Source organism: Dipodomys merriami, unplaced genomic scaffold (assembly GCF_024711535.1).
Source record: "Dipodomys merriami isolate MVZ:Mamm:240054 unplaced genomic scaffold, mDipMer1.0.p SCAF_2, whole genome shotgun sequence".
In the NCBI taxonomy this organism is placed as follows: Eukaryota; Metazoa; Chordata; class Mammalia; order Rodentia; family Heteromyidae; genus Dipodomys; species Dipodomys merriami.
In genome coordinates this window covers 82,619,184-82,638,419 of record NW_027203381.1, presented here as the reverse complement: position 1 = coordinate 82,638,419, position 19,236 = coordinate 82,619,184, and the positions used below count along the sequence as shown (strand labels likewise).

Genomic DNA, 19,236 nt, shown 5'->3' with positions numbered 1-19,236 from the left:
TGAGGAGAAAATACAAGACTGCTTATGACCAAATGTCTAAATATTGGGCATTGGGCATTGTTGGTGTTTTTTATGGAAATGAAATTCATAACTTTATAAAGATCTAGAAAAGAGACAAATGCAGACCAAAAGTACTGGGATACATGACTTGAAGAAGGAGGATCGGCACTGGCCTGGGAAGACAGGCAGGCCCGGAGTGTGAGACAGGAGGCCCAAAGGGCACAGATTTCACCTGGCAGGAGGTGGGAAAACTGTACTCATCTGCCAGACATTTGAAAGACTCAGCAAGCACAGATCACAGGAAATAGCCGTGGAGCTGTGGTGGATGGTTTCGCAGTCTAATGTGGTCACGCAGCACCACCACTGGGCACTCCAGACCGTCACCTTCAGTTTGCAGAAATGGGATGTATTGGCCTGCCTGTGAAACAGACTGGCCACCCAGCAGGCCTCCAGCTTACCTCAGTTCTGAGTCAATCATCATGCCCAACTCAGCAGCACCATCAGCCTTACCACGCTGAAGATCACTTGTGCTGTTCCCTGTAGGTGGGACCTTCTGGCCTCTTGAATGGAGCCATGGCAGGCCAGGACCATCCGTGACCCCCACAGGGCTGGCTAATGGATATGGGCACTATTCAAAGGGGCATCCATCCTAGGGGTTAGAGAGCAGCAGATTCCTTTCAGGCGCACAATAATTCATCACCATCCCTACTGGCCAATCATGGATCTGATTACACCACACGATCACTGCTGGAACTTAAAAACCCAAATGGTATACCAGGCTTAGTGTCTCTCTACACCTCACACCTACCCTTCAAGGTTTGGGCTTTTGAGATGAGAAAATGCATCAGAAAAGAAGGAAAGGAGGAAGTGAAGAGAAGAGGGAGAGAGGAAAGACAAACTATTGTTGAAGGCACTGTGAGATTTGCACTACTGAAATTCTTTTTTTTTTTTGGCCCAGCCCCAGTGGCTCAAGCTTGTAATCCTAACTACTTAGGAAGCTGAGATCTGAGGATCGAAGTTCAAAGCTAGCTGGGGCAGGAAAGTCTGTCAAACTCTAATCTCCAGTTAACCTCCAGAAAACCAGAAGTGGTGCTGTGGCTCAAGTGGTAAAGTGCTAGCCCTGAGCTGAAGAGCTGAGGGACAGTGCCCAGGCCCCAGAGTTCAGGCCCCTTGATTGACAAAAAGAAAAGAAAAAAAGAAATTATTTTTTTGAAGCAGTTTGGCCCTACAGCAGTTTGTCCTTAGAATCATTCATTCTACCTCAAGAAAATATTCGTTGCTTCTTTGCTTTAGTGTAAGTACTGGAGAAGCCAGCACAGAGAAATAAATGGTCTTAATCTAACATAAGCTTTATTCACTATGGCATTCCCTGTAGTAGTAACAAGTTATACTCATTAATAGGCTAGGCACTGGTGGCTCATACCTGTAATCCTAGCTACTCAGGAGGCTCATATCTTGGGATCCCAGGCAGGAAGGTTTATGTTACTAGTATTTCCAATTAACCACTGAAAAGTGGGAAGAAGAAGTGTTACTTAAATGGTAGAACATCAGCTTTGATTGAAAAAAAGCTAAGGGATAGCACCTAAGCCCTGAATTCAAGCCCCAGTCCTAGCACTAGATAGATGATAGATAGATAGATAGATAGATAGATAGATAGATAGATAGATAGATAGATAGATAGATAGATGATTCAAAATTATATTCTATCCTATCTGTTCACCATTAACCCTATCTCCGCCCTCCCCAAAGTAACATTAAGTCTAAAGTCAGTAGAAGCATCATTCTAAGCAGTCGTGGGTCATGTCAGGCATCTTTTATGTTTGCCGTCAGGAAAGCTGGCTGGCATGAATTTGCAAGAAACTATCCCATCTTGTAAGTGTCAAACACTGATTTTAGCATGGCCCCTGCCCTAGAGCTCCTAGTTTTACAAAGTGCAAGGTAGATCTGGGGCAGCCTAGACTGACAGCTGGTGCATTGGGCTTTGCCAGCCTTGTTGAGTGGTTAGGCAGCTTGAAAAGGCTACAGAAAACAGATGGCCCACCCAGTCCTCCCTTTGGCCAGCCTGTAAGAGCCATCTGGACAACAGGAAATTGGTCCGCCGCCTGGAGAGGAAGGTGCTGTAATAACTAACTCCAATCCTCACGTATTGCAATGTGCAATGTCCAGGGATGGTTCAAGGAAGATATTTGCATGTTGATAGGAAAACAATCCTAAGCAGTGCACACAGAATATATAAGCTACCCTTCCTGGAGGGCAATGGGAAGACTCTTGGTAGAGTCCAGGAAGAAGATGGATTATAGGGCAGAAGGAGTATTGGCTGCAATCCTAACTACTCAGGAGATCATTATCAGAATAATCACAGTATAAGACTAGCCTTGCTAAACAGTTAGCAAGAACCCCATCTTAACCAGCAGCTGAGCACAATGATACATATATCTCATCCCAGCTACACAATTAGAATAAGTAGGATGATCACAATTACATCCATGTGAGTAAAAATATGAGTCCTATCCTCAAAATAACTAAAGCAAAAATAAAAGAAAATCTGGAGATGTGCTTAAGTGGTCAAAGTCAGTATAGCAAGGCCTTAAGACACCCCCCATATCACAAAAAGAAAGTAAAGAAGTAAGAAAAAAGAAGTAGTAAAGTTGAAAAAAAAAAAACCAGGAATGATTCAGAGAAGAATTCTAAAATGAAACTAACAAACTTGACAAACTTGGTAAAGAGCTCGTGGTTCCAGCATAAGTGGCTAGTCAGAGAAAATGGGCCAGGAAACATGTTCTAGAATAGCCCTGACATAAACTGTTTTGTGAACTTAGAGAATTCACTTAGCCTCCCTCACCTTACCTGTTAAAGAGGTAAATTGGGGTGGATGAATTCAGATGCCGCAGTTTCATTAAAACAATAACAGCACCGATAATAAAAAAAAATATTTAAGGCCATTGATAGCCAACACCTATTATCTTAACTATTCAGGAGGCTGAGATCTGAGAATTGAGGTTTGAAACCAGCTCGGGCAGAAAAGTCTATGAGACTCTCCAATTAACCAGCAAGAAAATGGATGTGGAGATGTACATCAAGCGGTAAAGCATCAGCTTTGGGCACAAAAGTCAAGCAAGAATGGGAGGCCCTGAGTTCAAGCCCCAGTACCACATATATATCTCCCATTTGCAAATGATACGAACTGATCTGTGGAGTAAAAGCTGTTGATTAATCTCCTTGAGCCAGGACATAAGTTTTTACTGAACTCTCTGAGGGACCATTCCATAAACCCACAGCTGGTCTCCCCTTGTATTAAAAACCATACATTCCCCAGCAAGGGTGGAAGCTCATCCCTGTAATCCCAGCTACTCAGGATAAGGTCTGATGGTAATGGTTCAAAGCCTACCCTGAGCAGGAAAGCCCACAGTCTCCAATTAACTATCAGATAGATAGATAGATAGATAGATAGATAGATAGATAGATAGATAGATAGATAGATAGATAGATAGATAGATAGATAGATAGATAGGTAGGTAGGTAGGTAGGTAGATAGATAGATAATCCACAAGTGGATCTGTGGTTTAAGTGGTAAAGCACTAACCTTGAGAAAAGAAGTTCAATGACAGTGCCCAGGCCCTGAGTTCCAACCACAAGACTAGCACTAAAATATAAAAAGTATGCATTTCCCTTCTGTTTTTAGGAACTATTCAATATATTTGTATAACTCAAGTTTTGGGATTGCCTGCCTGTAGTAACCTTCTGCATCACATTCTACTACTTCTGAAATAATGAACAACTATTGAAAGAAAAAACAAACCTCAAACTGTATCGCCTTGGGGTGGGCACCTCAGCCTCTGCTCCCTGTGGCTCCTGGCACAGCTCAGTGCTCACACAAGATGCTTGAGGCCTTTGAGATTAACTAGAAGCTCTTGCTGTTCTAGTTAAACATTTCCTCTTGCCACAAACAAGATAGGGAAGCTCTGCCTTGAGCAGGCAGTTATCAAAGAGATAATTCTGCCCATAAATCCTCCAAGAGGAACCTCCTGCCTCTTCTAAATCATAAGCTGGTCTGACTTCTGTTGGGTAGTACTATAGCCATTCTAATTTAAAAGATCTGACAAAGGGGCTGGGAAGGTGGCTCAGTGGTAGAGCACTTGCCTCGCATGCATGAGACCCTGGGTTCGATTCTTCAGCACCACATAAGCAAAAAGAAGAAATGGTGCTGTGGTCAAGCGGTAGAGCGCAATCTTTTTTTTTTTTTTTTTTTTTTTTTGGGTCCGGTCCTGGGGCCTGAACTCTGGGCCTGGGCACTGTCCCTCAGCTCTTCAGCTCAAGGCTAGCACTCTACCACTTGAGCCACAGCACCACTTCTGGCTTTTTTCTTTTTGCTTATGTGGTGCTGAAAAGCAGGAAGGAAAATATGGTGAAAGGATGAATTTATTCTAAATACACGTGTATATGTATGGAAACATCACAGTGACTTAATATCATAAATAAATGTTAACTCAAAAATAAAAAAATAAAATAAATCCAGCTGGGCATCCATGGCCCCTACCTGTAATCCTAGCTATTCAGGAAGCTGAGATCTAAAAATAGTAATTCAAAGCTAGCCAAGCCTAGGCAGGAAAGCCCATGAGACTCTTTTTTTTTTTTTTGGTGGGGGGGGTCCGGTCGTGGGACCTGAACTCTGGGCCTGGGCACTGTTCCTCAGCTCTTCAGCTCGAGGCTGGCGCGCTACCACTTGAGCCACAGCACCACTTCCTGCTTTGTTTGCTTTTATGTGGTGCTGAGGAATCGAACCCAGGGCCTCATGCATGCAAGGCAAGCACTCTACCACTGAGCCACCTTCCCAGCCCCTCATGAGACTCTTATCTCCAATTAACCACCAAAAAGTCAGAAGTGAGGAGGAACAGGAAAGTACAAGGCCCTATGAGTCTCTGATCATATAAATTAATATGTATTGAAATGAACTCCAAGAAATGGAAACAAGAGGTTTTATCCTTTGCTGTTTTTCTTTTCTTTTTGTCATTTGTTTATCTGTGTTTGGGAAGGCAAGGGGGGACACAGAAATGAAGGGATAAAGGGTGAACAAATGCAGCAGTGGTACTCACTAGACACTATGTTGAACATGAACTATACAACTTGTGGGTGAGGACAAGAGGGAAAAACTAGGAGAGAGAGAGGAAAGCGGTAACCTTGTCCAAAAGGGGTGACATTTCCAAAAAGAAATGTACTCTAGGGCTGGGAAGGTGGCTCAGTGGTAGAGCGCTTGCCTTGCATGCATGAGGCCCTGGGTTCGATTCCTCAGCACCACAAAAGCAAAAAGAAAAAAAGCTGGAAGTGGCACTGTGGCTCAAGTGGTAGAGCGCTAGCCTTGAGCTGAAGAGCTGAGGGACAGTGCCCAGGCCCAGAGTTCAGACCCCACGACCAGACCCCCCCAAAAAAAGAAAAGAAATGTACTCATTACCTGACTTATGGAAATATAACTACTCTGTACATCATGTTTATTATAACAGATGTATTCAAGTTTATAAAGATTTTTCATAACATGGAATGTACATCCATATCTCTTTTTCAATTAATTAGTTTGTGGTGATACTGGCACTTGAACTCAACACCTGGGCATTGGCTTTTAGCTTTATTCACTCAAGGCTAGCTCTCTACCACTTGAGCCTTTTGCTGGTTAATTAGTGATTAAAAGTCCCACAGACTTTCCTGCCTGGTCAGATTTTGAACTATGAGCCAGTGCTACCCCTGTGCCTGCTGTCTCTTGATGCTGCATCCTCTTTTTTTTTTTTGCTTTTTTTGCCAGTCTTGGGGCTTGAACTCAGGGCCTGGGCACTGTCCCTGAGTTTCTTTTGCTCAAGGCTAGTAATCTACTTGAGCCACAGCACCACTTCTGGCTTATTCTATTTATGTGGTACTGAGGCATCCAACCCAGGGCTTCCTGCACACTAGGCAAGCACTCTTCCACCTTCCCAGCCCTGGATCCTAATTTGTCTGTATTAAAAGCTCAATCTCTCCTCCATCCCCGAGGTGTTCAGTTAGACCTTCCATGACCACGAATGTAAGTATATTGCTGCCACACCATTTCTCAAAGCTAACCCCATCATCTACATAGGCCTGAAGTTTGTCAGGCATGGTCGGTCTATCTTAGGGCCAGGAAACACTATGAGTAGTGTATGAGTTTACAATCCAACAGACAATTAGCCCTCTTGATTAGACAGAGACCTCTTTACCTTGGCTTTGACATTTCTTAAAACAATAAGCCGTAGCAGGACCTGGGAAGGCCAAGGTAGGTTTTTCTTGATGCCTAGCTCTCGGGCTTCCTCGTTTTCAGCATCCCTGAGACTCTAAAAGATCTCCTGGTTGTAAACTAGGCCACCTGTGGCCCTCTTTGCCTTGGATCTCACTCGTTAAAGTTATGTGTCAAGTGGTTCATGGTTTAGCCATTGCGAAATAGTCTCTATTCATCAGTAACCTCAAAGAAAGTCTGTTGTGTGACGTCATTTAGGCTAACAATGTGTTTCCAGTAACAGTGTCCACTCCCTGTTGTGTTTTTGCTGCCCCATCATAATTCATACTTCATTAGCATTCCAACACAGCTAGGAATGTCATCAACACTGCCTTTCCTAAATTTAAATCTTTACTCTGGCTTTTCCAGAATGCTGCCAAAAATGCTTGTGTCATCAAAATAGATAAATGCCTCTAGGTAATTTATTTCCCCCCAATTACCTTCTCCGTTAAACTCTGAAAGCTGGCAGAAGCTATGCAAACACTTCTGGGCTGGTTTTCAAATGGATCTTCCACCTACTTGTCACACAGAGAACAGCCTAAGTCAATTCTTTCATCTTTCTTGGCCAAAGGTAATTAGTCATTTTTCTCAAGTTCAACAGATAACTCCTGTGAATCCCTGGAAGACAGTCCAGGGCAGCGTCTACTCCAATGACAGGATACTAGTCTCTTTTAATGTACTTAACTAATGCAGTACTTCATGACAAGTTCTGAACATTATTCTGATTTTTTTTTAATTTTCTTGGATTTTAAACTGCAATTTCTATCCATGTCAAAGTATCTTTATGTTGTAACTTAGTGGAGAAAGAGCTATATTTTTGTTTTAGGAATAGAGTGTGTAAGACTCATAAAGAAGTCAATCAGCCAGGCACCAGTGTCTCACACCTGTAATCCTAGCTACTCAGGAGGCTGATATCTCAGGACCGGGATTCAAAGCCAGCTCAAGCAGGAAAGTCCATGACACTCTTATCTCTAATAAACTATCACAAAACCAGAAGTGGTGCTATGGCTCAAGTGGTAGAGCACTAGCCTTGAGCTGAAGAGCTTAGGGACAGTTCCCAGGCCCAGAGTTCAAGCCCCACCACCAACAGAAAGGAAGAAAGGAAGGAAGGAAAGAAAGAAAGAAAGAAAGAAAGAAAGAAAGAAAGAAAGAAAGAAAGAAAGAAAGAAAGAAAGAAAGAAAGAAAGAAAGAAAGAAAGAAAGAAAGAAAGAAAGAAAGAAAGAAAGAAAGAAAGAAAGAAAGAAAGAAAGAAAGAAAGAAAGAAAGAATGGAAGGAAGGAAGGAAGGAAGGAAGGAAGGGAGGGAGGGAGGAAGAGAGGGAGGGAAGGAGGGAGGGAGGAAGAGAGGGAGGGAAGGAGGGAGGGAGGGAGGGAGGGAGGGAGGGGGAGAAGGAAGGAAGGAAGGAAAGAAGGAAGGAAGGAAGGAAGGAAGGAAGGAAGGAAGGAAGGAGAGAAAGTCAATTAGACCTCATCCTTGCTGTTTTCTACTTATTAGCAGATGCATTCAAATTTCCATTCAGCTCTGAAGCCAGATACTTACTTATAACTCTTTGTACAGTCCTATGTCCCCCACATTCAACACATGAGCAAGTCTTTCTGTGTGGTCCTTTAAATACTGTTTTCCCAATCACCTCTGTCCTTCCTGGTAATCTCCTACATCAACTCTTGTGTAACTCTCCTTACTGCCTACTTTACTTCTACACCTGCTCCTATCAAATGCATTCTCTACCCAACAAGTAAGGTATCCTTCAAAGATTTCATGTAAAGGGGTGGCACTGATCAAGATACACTCTACTCATAACCTGGCATATGGAATTGTAAACCTCATTGTACAGTCACATCCTCCTCCTCCTCCTCCTCCTCCTCCTCCTCCTCCTCCTCATCATCATCATCATCATCATCATCATCATCACCATCATCACAATATTGTTTCATGTCAGTTCTCTCACTAAATACCTCTTCATATTTTTTCATCACTTTTTAAATTCAGTTTCAAGTCTATTTCCTGGCTTTTGTGCCTTACCTGACTTGGTCATTTTACTTTTCCCAATCATACCCTAACACTCTCCATTCCAGGCTTATCATTAAGTGTCAGAATTCTTCAATGACATCTACTCAGTGCTACCTAGGGCCCACTCTCTAGCCTTCTGTCACTTGACTCTGTTTGTTATCAGTTTAGAGATTTTCATTTATTTCTTTTGTGCTCTTAGTTTTCAAATATCCTTTCACGGGATTGTAAAATCAATGAGTTCAGAGGTCCAATAGTTTTATTTACTCTGTGTTTCTCCATGCTTGAGACATAGTGAGAGCATAAAGAATTGGTGAAGTAATAAATTTTACCCCTTAATTAAATCAGGGCTCAACCCCACAATATGTGCAATGCTCTTATATCCCCTCTGTCACTAAAAAACAACTCTAAAATTTTTAGTGCTATTTAATTATTTTTATTTATTTTATTTTTATTATTATAAAGGTGATATACAGAAGGGTTACAGTATGTAACTATAAATGTACATGAGGACATTTTCTTCTTTTCCCTTCTACTTCTTCCTCCTCCTCCTCCTCCTCCTCTTCTTCCTCTTCCTCCTCCTCCTAGGATTTCCTCCTCCTCCTCCTTCTTTTTTCTCCTTCTCCTCCTCCTTCTCTTCCTCCCAGTCCTAGGGCTTGAATTCAGGGCCTGGGCACTGTTCCTGAGCTTCCTTGGCTCAAGGCTAGCACTCTACTATTTGAGTCACAGCTCCATTTCCAGCCTTTTCTGAGTAGTTTATTGGAGAGAAGAGTCTCATGGACCTTTCCTGCCTGGGCTAGTTTCAAACTGCCATCCTCACATCTCAGCCTCCTGAGTAGCTAGTATAAGCATGAGCTACCAGTGCCTGGCATCAGTGCATTTCTTTTTGAACAATATCACCCCTTCCTTCACTTTCTCCCAGTTTTTCCTTCTCTTCTCACCCACAAGCTGTATAGTTCATTTTCAACACAGTTCACAGTGTTATCATTGCTGCATTTGTTCACCCTTGGCTATGTTAAATAATTTTTGTTATTATAAAGGTTATGGGGCTGGGAAGGTGGCTCAGTGGTAGAGTGCTTGCCTTGCATACCTGAGGCCCTGGGTTTGATTCCTCAGCACCACATAAGCAGAAAAAAGCCAGAAGTGGTGCTGTAGCTCAAGTGGTAGGGTGCTAACCTTGAGCTGAAGAGCTGAGGGACAGCGCCCAGGTCCAGAGTTCAGCCCCCATGACCGACAAAAAAAAAAAAGTTTATGTACAGAAGGGTTACAATTTCATAAGTCAGGTAATGAGTATATTTCTTTTTGGTCAATGTCAACTCTTCCTTCACCCACTTATTTCTTTTATTTGATACCTATCATGAGACTTGAACTCAGTGCTTTCTCTCCCTTGTTTTGTTTTGTTTTTAATTTAGGGGCAGGGTTGTTGTTGTTTTTTTTTCTCAGAACTCATGCTCTACCAGTTGATCCATGCCTCCATTTCTAGAGTTTTGATGATTAAATGTAATTGGAAGTAAGAGTCTCTTGGATTTGTCTGCCTGGGCTAGCTTCAAATCTTAATTCTTATATCCAAGCCTCCTAAATAGGTAGAATAATAGGTGTGAGCCACTGGCACCCTGCTCATTCCAATTATTTTTGACCAGAGTTCAGTAGAAAATAAAGACTGTATCTTGTTTTTAGTCCATGGAATTAAGAAAAAGATATATAAATTAATGAGCAAGCTGGGCACTGGTGGCACACACCTGTAATCCTAGCAACACAGGAAGATGAGATCTGAGCATATTGGTTTGAAGTCAGCCTGGGTAAGATAGTCCATGAGACTCTTATCTCCAATTAACCACCAGAAAACTGGACATGGTGCTGTGATTCCAAGTGGTAGATCACTAGCCTTAAGAATTCAGGGATAAGCCGGGCGCTGGTGGCTCACGCCTGTAATCCTAGCTACTCAGGAGGCTGAGATCTGAGGATCCCAGTTCAAAGCCAGCCCGGGCAGGAAAGACCGTGAGACTCCTATCTCCAATAAACCACCAGAAAAGCGGAAGTGGCGCTGTAGCTCAAGTGGTAGAGCGCTCGCCTTGAGCTGAAGAGCTGGGGGACAGCGCCCAGGCCCAGAGTTCAAGCCCCACGACCGACAAAAAAAAAAAAAAAAAAAAAGAATTCAGGGATAAGCCGGGCACTGATGGTTCATGCCTGTAATCCTAGCTACTCTGGAGGCCAAGATCTGAGAATCTTGGTTCAAAGTCCATCGGGCAGGAAAGTCCATGAGACTCTTCTCTCCAATAAACTACCAGAAAACCAGAATTGGCGCTGTAGCTCAAGTGGTAGAGCAATAGCCTTGAACTGAAGAGCTGAGGGATGGCACCCAGCCCCAGAGTTCAAGTCCCACAACTGACAAAAATAAATAAATAAATAAAGTTCAGGGATAGTATCACCCAAGCCCTGAGGTCAACCCCCATGACCAACAAAAACAAATAAAATAAAATAAAAAGAGCAAGTCACCCCTATCTTCTATTGCATGAAGAAAATGAGGAAGAAATTGTTATCTTCTCTTCATGTCTAAATGTTATACAATTATTTAAACAGCAGATAAGGAACTTAATTATAAATCTGGACTTACATTTTAAAAACATCCTTCTGTTTATAACTAGAAGTGATAAGGAAAGATACCCAGAATTCATCACAATGATATCACGTTCCTGGTTCCATTCTGCTTGAGAGACAGTGATCATCTGCCTTTTTCTATATGAAAATGGAGTACACTTAGATTCACCATTTCTTTCTAAACCCTGACAGCATTGAGAGGTATAGTTTACAGGATAGCTCATGTACACTTAGGGAAGTGTCTGTCGTAAAATAAATCTTTCATAGACAATATTGTATATATAGATATATATATTATATGTGAGTATAATTTGTGCTGAAACTCATTTCAGCATGAAAATATTGAAAGATGGATATTTATTTATTCATTTTGCCAATCCTAGGGCTTGAACTCAGGGCCTGGGCACTGTCCCTGCGCTTCTTTTTTGCTCAAGGTTAGCACTCTTCCACTTGAGCCATAGCACCACTTGCAGCTTTTTCTGCTTATGTGGTATCGAGGAATCAAACCCAGGGCTTCAAACCCAGGGCTTTTCCCATGCAAAGCAAGCACTGTACCACTGAGCCACATTCCCAGCCCTGAAAGATGGGTTTATCAACACACAATCCCAGTTCTCTCTGAAGAAATGTCACAGAAAGCTCCGAACCATTATTTAGAAGTATGATTTGCCATTCTTCACTTCTCACATTTTTTTCTCTCTATAGTCTGAATGTGGCAGGGTAAGGAGGCCAGCTGGGCAAATTGACAAAATTCAATAAGACATTCAGCAATGTCTCATGCCATCCTATCACTAAGTTTCTAAGAATTACTATTTTGCCATCCATGGAATTTTTTACATCAGGCCTTAGTAAAATTCAAATTAAATCTCAACTAAACACAGTGTGGCATTGAGACTGATCATTTCAGTCCCTCTCTAGGTGGTGGATATTTACTCTAAATGACCTATCACACTGAATAAAGATTGTTTTCTAAGACCTGTTTTAAAGTCTCTTACTAGTGTCTACTGAATGAATGGTCAAATACTAACGCCTACCAAAAAATCATCCATTAGAAGCTAGGAAACATACGTGCCGGGATGGAATAAGCTTGGTAATCATTTTGACAAGGGTGAAATTGCAGTTAGGACCTTGCATAATCCCCTGCGCCAATGTGAGGCTGTGTGGTAGACACTGCCTGCCCTGAGGTTCTCCACACCACCAAATGCCCCTGAACGGACCAGAGGAAAGGGAACGAGCAGCAGCCTCACTCCAGGAGGTGGCCTGTGTTCCCACAAGCTTTGCACCAGCTGGCACCCAATCTCTACTTGGGCACAGGCAGAGATCGAAGTCTGTTCTTAGGCACAGATGCATTGGCATAAAATTTGTCCTTAGGTCTAGTAACTGGGACTTTTGGCTACGTTGGCCTACTGTATCATTCCAGCAAAGTGATTGAAATGACAGGGGTGGACAAATTTGATAAAAATACAACAGGCAGAGGGAGAATCCAGACATGATTGGTGTCAGAAATACAGTTTGAAGAAGGCAATTTGTGTAGAAAATTTCTGGAAGACTATATGACAAATTCATCCTAGTCATAAGCTCTTAGAGTCCTTTATTGTACATTTCTCTCTATGTGTGTGTTGTGTGTGTGTGTGTGTGTGTGTGTGTGTGTGTGTGTGTGTGTGTGTGTGTGTGCCAGTGACCTCAGAGCCTCACACACCTTTTTCTTTATTTTCTTTTTTTTGTCGGTTGTGGGGCTTGATCTCTGGGTCTGGGTACTGTCCCTCAGCTCTTCAGCTTAGGTGAACACTCTACCAGTTGAGCCACAGTACCACTTCTGGTTTTCTGGTGGTTAATTGGTGATAAGAATCTCATGGACTTCCCTGCCAGGGCTGGCTTTGAACCGTGATCTTCAGATCTTGGCCTCCTGAGTAGCTAGGATTACAGGCATGAGCCACCAGCACCCAGCTAAGCCTCACATTCTTGCTTAGCTTCTTTGCTTAAGTCTGTTACTCTACCACTTGAGCCACACCTCCAGTTCTGTTTTGTTTTGTTTTGTTTTTTTTGCTGATTAGAAATAATAGTGTCTTGTCTTCCTGAGCTGGCTTTGAACCTTGCTCCTCAGATATCAGCCTCTTGAGTGGTTACTGACACCAGACAAGCAGAATATTCATAAACCAACAGTGCTGGAGAAAATGATTTCGTTAACAGAGATATTTGGCCAAGAAACTTGATGGTGACTTTCACCTATAGCAATTAAAATGTCTCTAATAAAATACCTTTGAGATAAATGATAATTCTTTATTCAGAGCTCATCAGAGAAGATCTAATTTATTGCATTGACTATAACTTGTTAAATAGCCTCTGTTTGAAAGCTAATGCCATGATAAATTTTAATCATGTGAATAGAAGCAGCTTCAAAGCTATATTAATTATACATTTAAGCTCTACATACAAACTCATACATTACAGTACTCCCAGAACATATAAAATATAGTCTGAGCCAAATTAAAATATGCCAATTTCCTCAACAGTTATTTGCTTTTGATATATTGTAGTTATTTTAGTCCAGTCTTTATAAACATTAGATTATTACTGTAACTTCTTAGACATTTTGCTTCCCTAGAGAGAAATCCAGGCTTTGGTTTAACTTCCTGGAAAGATTTTGACTTCTGCAGAATACAAAGAAGATTAGTCAGAGTATCTATCTCCATCAAGGCAAGGTTTTTGTTTCTGTTTTTTATTTTGGGTGGTTTGTTAGTTGGTTGGTAAGTTTGTTTGTTTTTTACACTGGTACTGGGGTTTAAACTCAGGGCCTAGCAACTATTTCTTAGCTAGTACTCTATCACTTGGGCCACAGTTCTACTTCTGGCTTTTTCTTGGTTAGTTGGAGAAAAGACTTTCATGGACTTTTTCTGTCCAGTCTGACTTTGAACCATGATCCCCAGATCTTAGTCTCTTGAGTACTAGGATTACAGGTATGAGCTACAAGCACTCAGCTAGATAAGCTTCAATCTTTGTATAGAGTACCTGCTGCTGTACTTGTCTGTAATTTATCTAAGTGGTGCCCTGCTGTAGCTATAGTTGCTTCTAATCTTTCTGTTCTTCAACCAATGCCAGGATGAATATCTTTGTATGGTTGTCATTTAAAGCATGGCAGTTCTACTAATTGATAAATGTACACATAAATACATATGGGATTGTATGCAAGTGAACACAAATGTATTAATCAAATGTTGTAATTGTTTAGGAAAATTATCACAGTCCAATAAAATGAATACCAGGAACCTGACACTTGAAAGGTAGAGGAGGGGCTGGGAATATGGCTCAGTGGTAGAGTGCTTGCCTAGCATGCATGAAGCTTTGGGTTCGCTCAGTACCATATACACCGAAAAAGCCAGGAGTGATGCTGTGGCTCCAGTGGTAGAGTGCTTGAGCAAAATGATCTCAGAGACAGTGCCCAAGCCTTGAGTTCAAGCCCCAGGACTGGCAAAAAAGAAAAAGAAAAAGAGAGGGAGGGCACTGGTGGCTCATGCCTGTAATCCTAGCTACTCAGGAGGCTGAGATCTGAGGAACGCAGTTCAAAGCCAGCCTGGGCAGGAAAGTCTGTGAGAATCTTATCTCTAATTAACCACCAGAAAACTGGAAGTAGCACTGTGGCTTGAGTGGAAGAGTGCTTGCCTTGAGCTGAAGAGCTGAAGGACAGCACCCTGGCCCAGAGTTCAAGCCCCATGACTGGAAGGGAAAAAAAAAAGCATGGGCTGGGAAGGTGGCTCAGTGGTAGAGTGCTTACCTTGCATGCATGAGGCCCTGGGTTCGATTCCTCAGCACCACATAAGCAAAAAGAAAAAAACCGGAAGTGGTGCTGTGGCTCAAGTGGTAGAGCGCTAGCCTTGAGCTGAAGAGCTGAGGGACAGTGCCCAGCCCCACAACCGGACCAAAAAAAAAAAAGCAAAAAAGAAAGAAAGGTAGGGGAGGAGATGAAAGGGAAGGGGAAATGAATGAATGAAGAGAGGAAATAAGGGCAGGAGGGAGAATACAATCATACTATTCAATGCATATCCTAAAAAATTAAGAAAACTGAGGGGAGAGGTTGAGTTGGGAGGGATAAGGGAGAATTATGAAAGGAGTGACATCAATGCATTGTACTTATAAGCTGATTTGGCTGATTTGTTGGAAGATAACTCCTTTGTACACTACCTAAAGATAATAAATAAATAAATATACATATGTACATATATGTGTATATTTTAAAGGTGTGGTAATTCTGTCTATGGATAAATACCTAGAGTAGACTTGCAGAATCAATGAATACATAGTGCATTTGTACTTTTGATAACTAGATAGCCTTTTATAGAGTTTATACCAAATTCTATCCCCAAAAACAGTAAAGAGGACACCTGTTTCTTCATACCCTTCTCAATACAGCACGCTGTGAAAAACAATATTTATAACTTCTGAAGTGACAACAGAAAATAGCACCTCCTTGTTTTAATTTTTTAAATAATATCTGGCTCACTAAATATAAACTGAATACCTTTGCAAATGCAAAAACCCATGTAAAGCAAACATTTGATCATTTTTGGCCATTTTGTATTGTATTACTGATGCCTTTTTTTTTTTTTTTTTTTTTTTTTTGCTGTCCCTGAGCTCCTTTCGCTCAAGGCTAGCACTACTCTACCGTTCTGACCACAGCTTCACTTCAGGGTTTCTGGTGGCTTTTCTGTGATTTAATTGGAGATAAGAGTCTCACAAACTTTCTTGCCAGGGATACCTTTGATCCACAATCCACAGATCTCAGCCTCCGGAGTAACTAGGATCACAGACATGAGGCACTGGCAGGTGGCTTTACTGGTATCTTACAAGCTAAGAAACACACACTTTGGTCTACGTTCTCAGTTAGAAACAAATATTTTGCCTTTGACGTATCACTTATAATTTGTCTTTGTTAATATTATTCTAACCCCATGGCGTTCCTAATTTTATGTCATTAAATTAGTCTGGGTTTTCACTAATGATTTCTTGGAATGAACTTTAGAAAGTTCTTTCTAACACACATACACACACAAATGCACACATTCACACATACCTGTGTGTTCATAATTAGCATTTCCATAAACTGTTCATATTTTATTTATTTATTTTTGTCGGTCATGGGGCTTGAACTCTGGGGGCTGTCCCTCAGTTCTTCAGCTCAAGGCTAGTGCTCTACCACTTGAGCCACAGTGCCACTTCTGGTTTTCTAGTGCTTTATTGGAGATAAGAGTCTCACTGACTTTCCTGCCCAGGCTGGCTTTGAACCATGATCCTCAGATCTCAATCTCCTACGTAGCTAGGATTACAGGCGTGAGCCACTGGCGCCTGGCTTCATGTTTTAATTTTTTAATAAACACTTGAGACATCTTGGATTTGGGTCTAAGAAATGAAATGAATGTCTAAAAATAAGTTCTTCGTTCTCCAGATGCATAGCCAGCTGTCCCAATGCCATTCACTAAGTGATATAACACACTTCATCATTATACTATTGTTGTGTGCTAATATCTGATGAATAGTTGTTTCTGTTCCAAGTTCCTTTTTTCTATTACATTTATCTCTTTTCAATTTGTGGAGTATCTAATGTAATTACCATAATGATGCAATTACTGTAGCTCTGTATTTTAAGATGAGTGGTATGTTAAGGTTAATTTTTTGGACCTACTTTGCATATATATATATATATATATATATATATATATATATATTCCTTTCTCCATTGGTATACATAAAACTTGTTTCCAATTTTCTATTTTTCTTCCTAGACTACTTTTTTTTTTTGCCGGTCCTGGGGCTTGAACTCAGGGCCTGAGCCTCATTTGCTCAAGGCTAGAACTCTACCATTTGAGCCACAGAGCCACTTCCAGTTTCTGTGTATATGGTACTGAAGAATCAAACTCAGGGCTTCATGCATCCTAGGCAAGCACTCTACCACTGAGCCACCTTCCCAACCCTGGACTGTTTTTTTTTTCCTGTGTTAATTAACTTTTCCAAAGGAAAAGATACAGTATTCTAGATACTCTTATCTCCAATTAAATGGCAAAAAAATGATGGCATGCTTCAAGTGAAAGAGCTTCAGCTATGAATGAAACTGCCAAGTGACCGTGAGATGTCCTGAGTATCAACACACACAACGCCATAAAAAGAATTACCCTCTCAGCCCTAAGTGGCCACTAGTGAGCAGGCTGAATGGGACGACTGTGTGCTGACCTGTATGAGCCACTCACTGGGAAGCAGAAGAATGAAAAGACAAGACAGAATTGATCTTAGAAAGTTGGCCATGCATTGTAGATTTCTCCTTTTTTCTGCTTCCTCCACATGTTAAAAATGAACTGTAAATTGTAGTAAAGAGTCCTTTTCCTGCCTCTTGTTCTTTACCATTCTAGAGAATTCCACAACCTAGTTTATGTTTGGGTAGAATTTAATCTTAGTTTGGGGGGGATATCTTGTTACTGTGATGGAGTCATTACCCTGTTAACAAAAGCATAGCAACCTAGACTCGAAAGAAAAATATCCAATATAAAAAGGCCTGGTCAGCCAGGTACCCATGGCTCACACCTGTAATCCTAGTTACTCAGGAGGCTGAGATCTGAGGATCGTGGTTCAAAGCCAACCCAGACAGAAAGGCCATGAGATTCTCATCTCCAATTAACCATCAGAAAACTGGAAGTGGTGTTATGGCTTAAAATGGTAGAATGCTAGCCTTGAGCAAAAAAGCTCAGGGACAGTGCCCAGGCCCTGAGTTCAAGCTTCACGGCCAACAAAATTTTTTTAAGTTTATATGCAAATTAACATCAATATTTTTTAAAGTGAAGGTTTTGAAATAGCCCTGAGATAGAGGGTTTCTAGAAAGAACTGTGTTGATTGTATAGTCTTGTAATTGCTTCCGTTCACATGGAACAACTCCAGCTGCTTTCAAAATCAACAAATGATAAGCCCAAGAAAGATGGGAAGAAAACAACAGCATTTTTGTTATGTCCAACTGATAACCACTGGATTGCATATAAATTATGTTCAGCACAATTAAGCAGAGAATGAGCATCATCTGTAATGCAGTAAAATATGGCACTGACACAAATGTAGAAAGATCTCCAAGTCATTGCTTTGATTATCTAAATTGGCACTGCCAACTTATATATTTACAAAAACCATGAACAATGGGTCAAACAATTTTCTTTGGGGATGCATGTGCACAAACCATGGTCAAAGCTCAAAAGCATTTTCCATCCTTTTATTCATCAACTTTGATTGTTCTTAACCTTCTATGAGCTGTGTTTCTCAATGTGTATTTAATCTCATGAGGTAGGATGGCTCAGGAGAAAAATCCTACCTTGGTGTTGTATTAGTGAATGAATCATGGAAAAGAGATAAATCTAGCTAGGTGTCAATAGCTCATGCATATAATCCTAGCTATTCATGAGGTTTCGATCTGAGAATCGGAGTTTGAAGATAGTTTAAAGCAGCAAAATCTCTGAGATTCTGGTCTCCAATAAGAGTCTGAAATAAAGTTGTAGCTCAGGTGATAAAGCACTAGCCTTGAGCAAAAAAGTTAAAGGACAGTACCCAGGTTCTGAGTTTAAGCCCCAGTACTAGCGCGCGCGCACACACACACATACACACACACACACACACACACACACACACACACACACACACACACACACACACACACACACACACTAGTACTGTTAAATGGAACAAGATACTTTCTAGGCTGGATTGTCTACAAGTGGTCAGAAAATTTGGGGTATAAACAAAATTTTATTCAAGAGAAGGGAAAGGAGTAGTTAATGGTGTTGAACACATTTAATGAAGCATTTGAAAATAAATGAATAAATCAATTGGAGATAAATTAAGTTTATATTCTATAGGTTCTACTAGTTCAATATGCCAGTACAACTGAAAGATGTAACTGACAACTCAGGTGGAAAGTAGCCTAAAATAAAATAATCTTTATCAGACTTGTTCGGAAAGTTTCCTCTGTTCCTCTTGGCCACACTGGGCTAGATCAAGTCAGTCTCTCTAATTATTTTTTTATGCCAATCCTGGGGCTTGAACTCAGGGCCTGTGCATTGTCCCTGAGCCTCTTTTTGCTCAAGGTTAGCACTCTACCACTTGAGCCACAGTACTACTTCCTGCTTTTTCTGAGTAGTTACTTTTTTTTTCTCCTTGGTAGTGGGGCTTGAATTAAGGACCTGTGTTCTGTCTCTGAGATCTTTTGCTCAAGGTTAGTGCTCTATCACTTAGCCACAGTGCCACTTCTGGTTTTCTGATGGTTAATTGGAGATTAGAATAACACAGACTTTCCTGCCTAGGCTGGCTTTGAACCTCAAACCTCCGAACT

The 19,236-nt window shown here is 41.3% G+C and overlaps 1 protein-coding gene across 1 annotated transcript in view; it reads right to left on the bottom strand.

Annotated features, from left to right (window-relative positions):
* Nucleotides 1-8,212, bottom strand: part of Morc1 (MORC family CW-type zinc finger 1) — a 122,388-nt gene extending 114,176 nt beyond the window's left edge. Inside the window, exon 1 of the mRNA XM_070028873.1 lies at nt 8,111-8,212. Coding sequence (XP_069884974.1) covers nt 8,111-8,212 — 102 coding nt within the window. The remainder of the gene's footprint in view (nt 1-8,110) is intronic.
* Nucleotides 8,213-19,236: the final 11,024 nt, after the last annotated feature.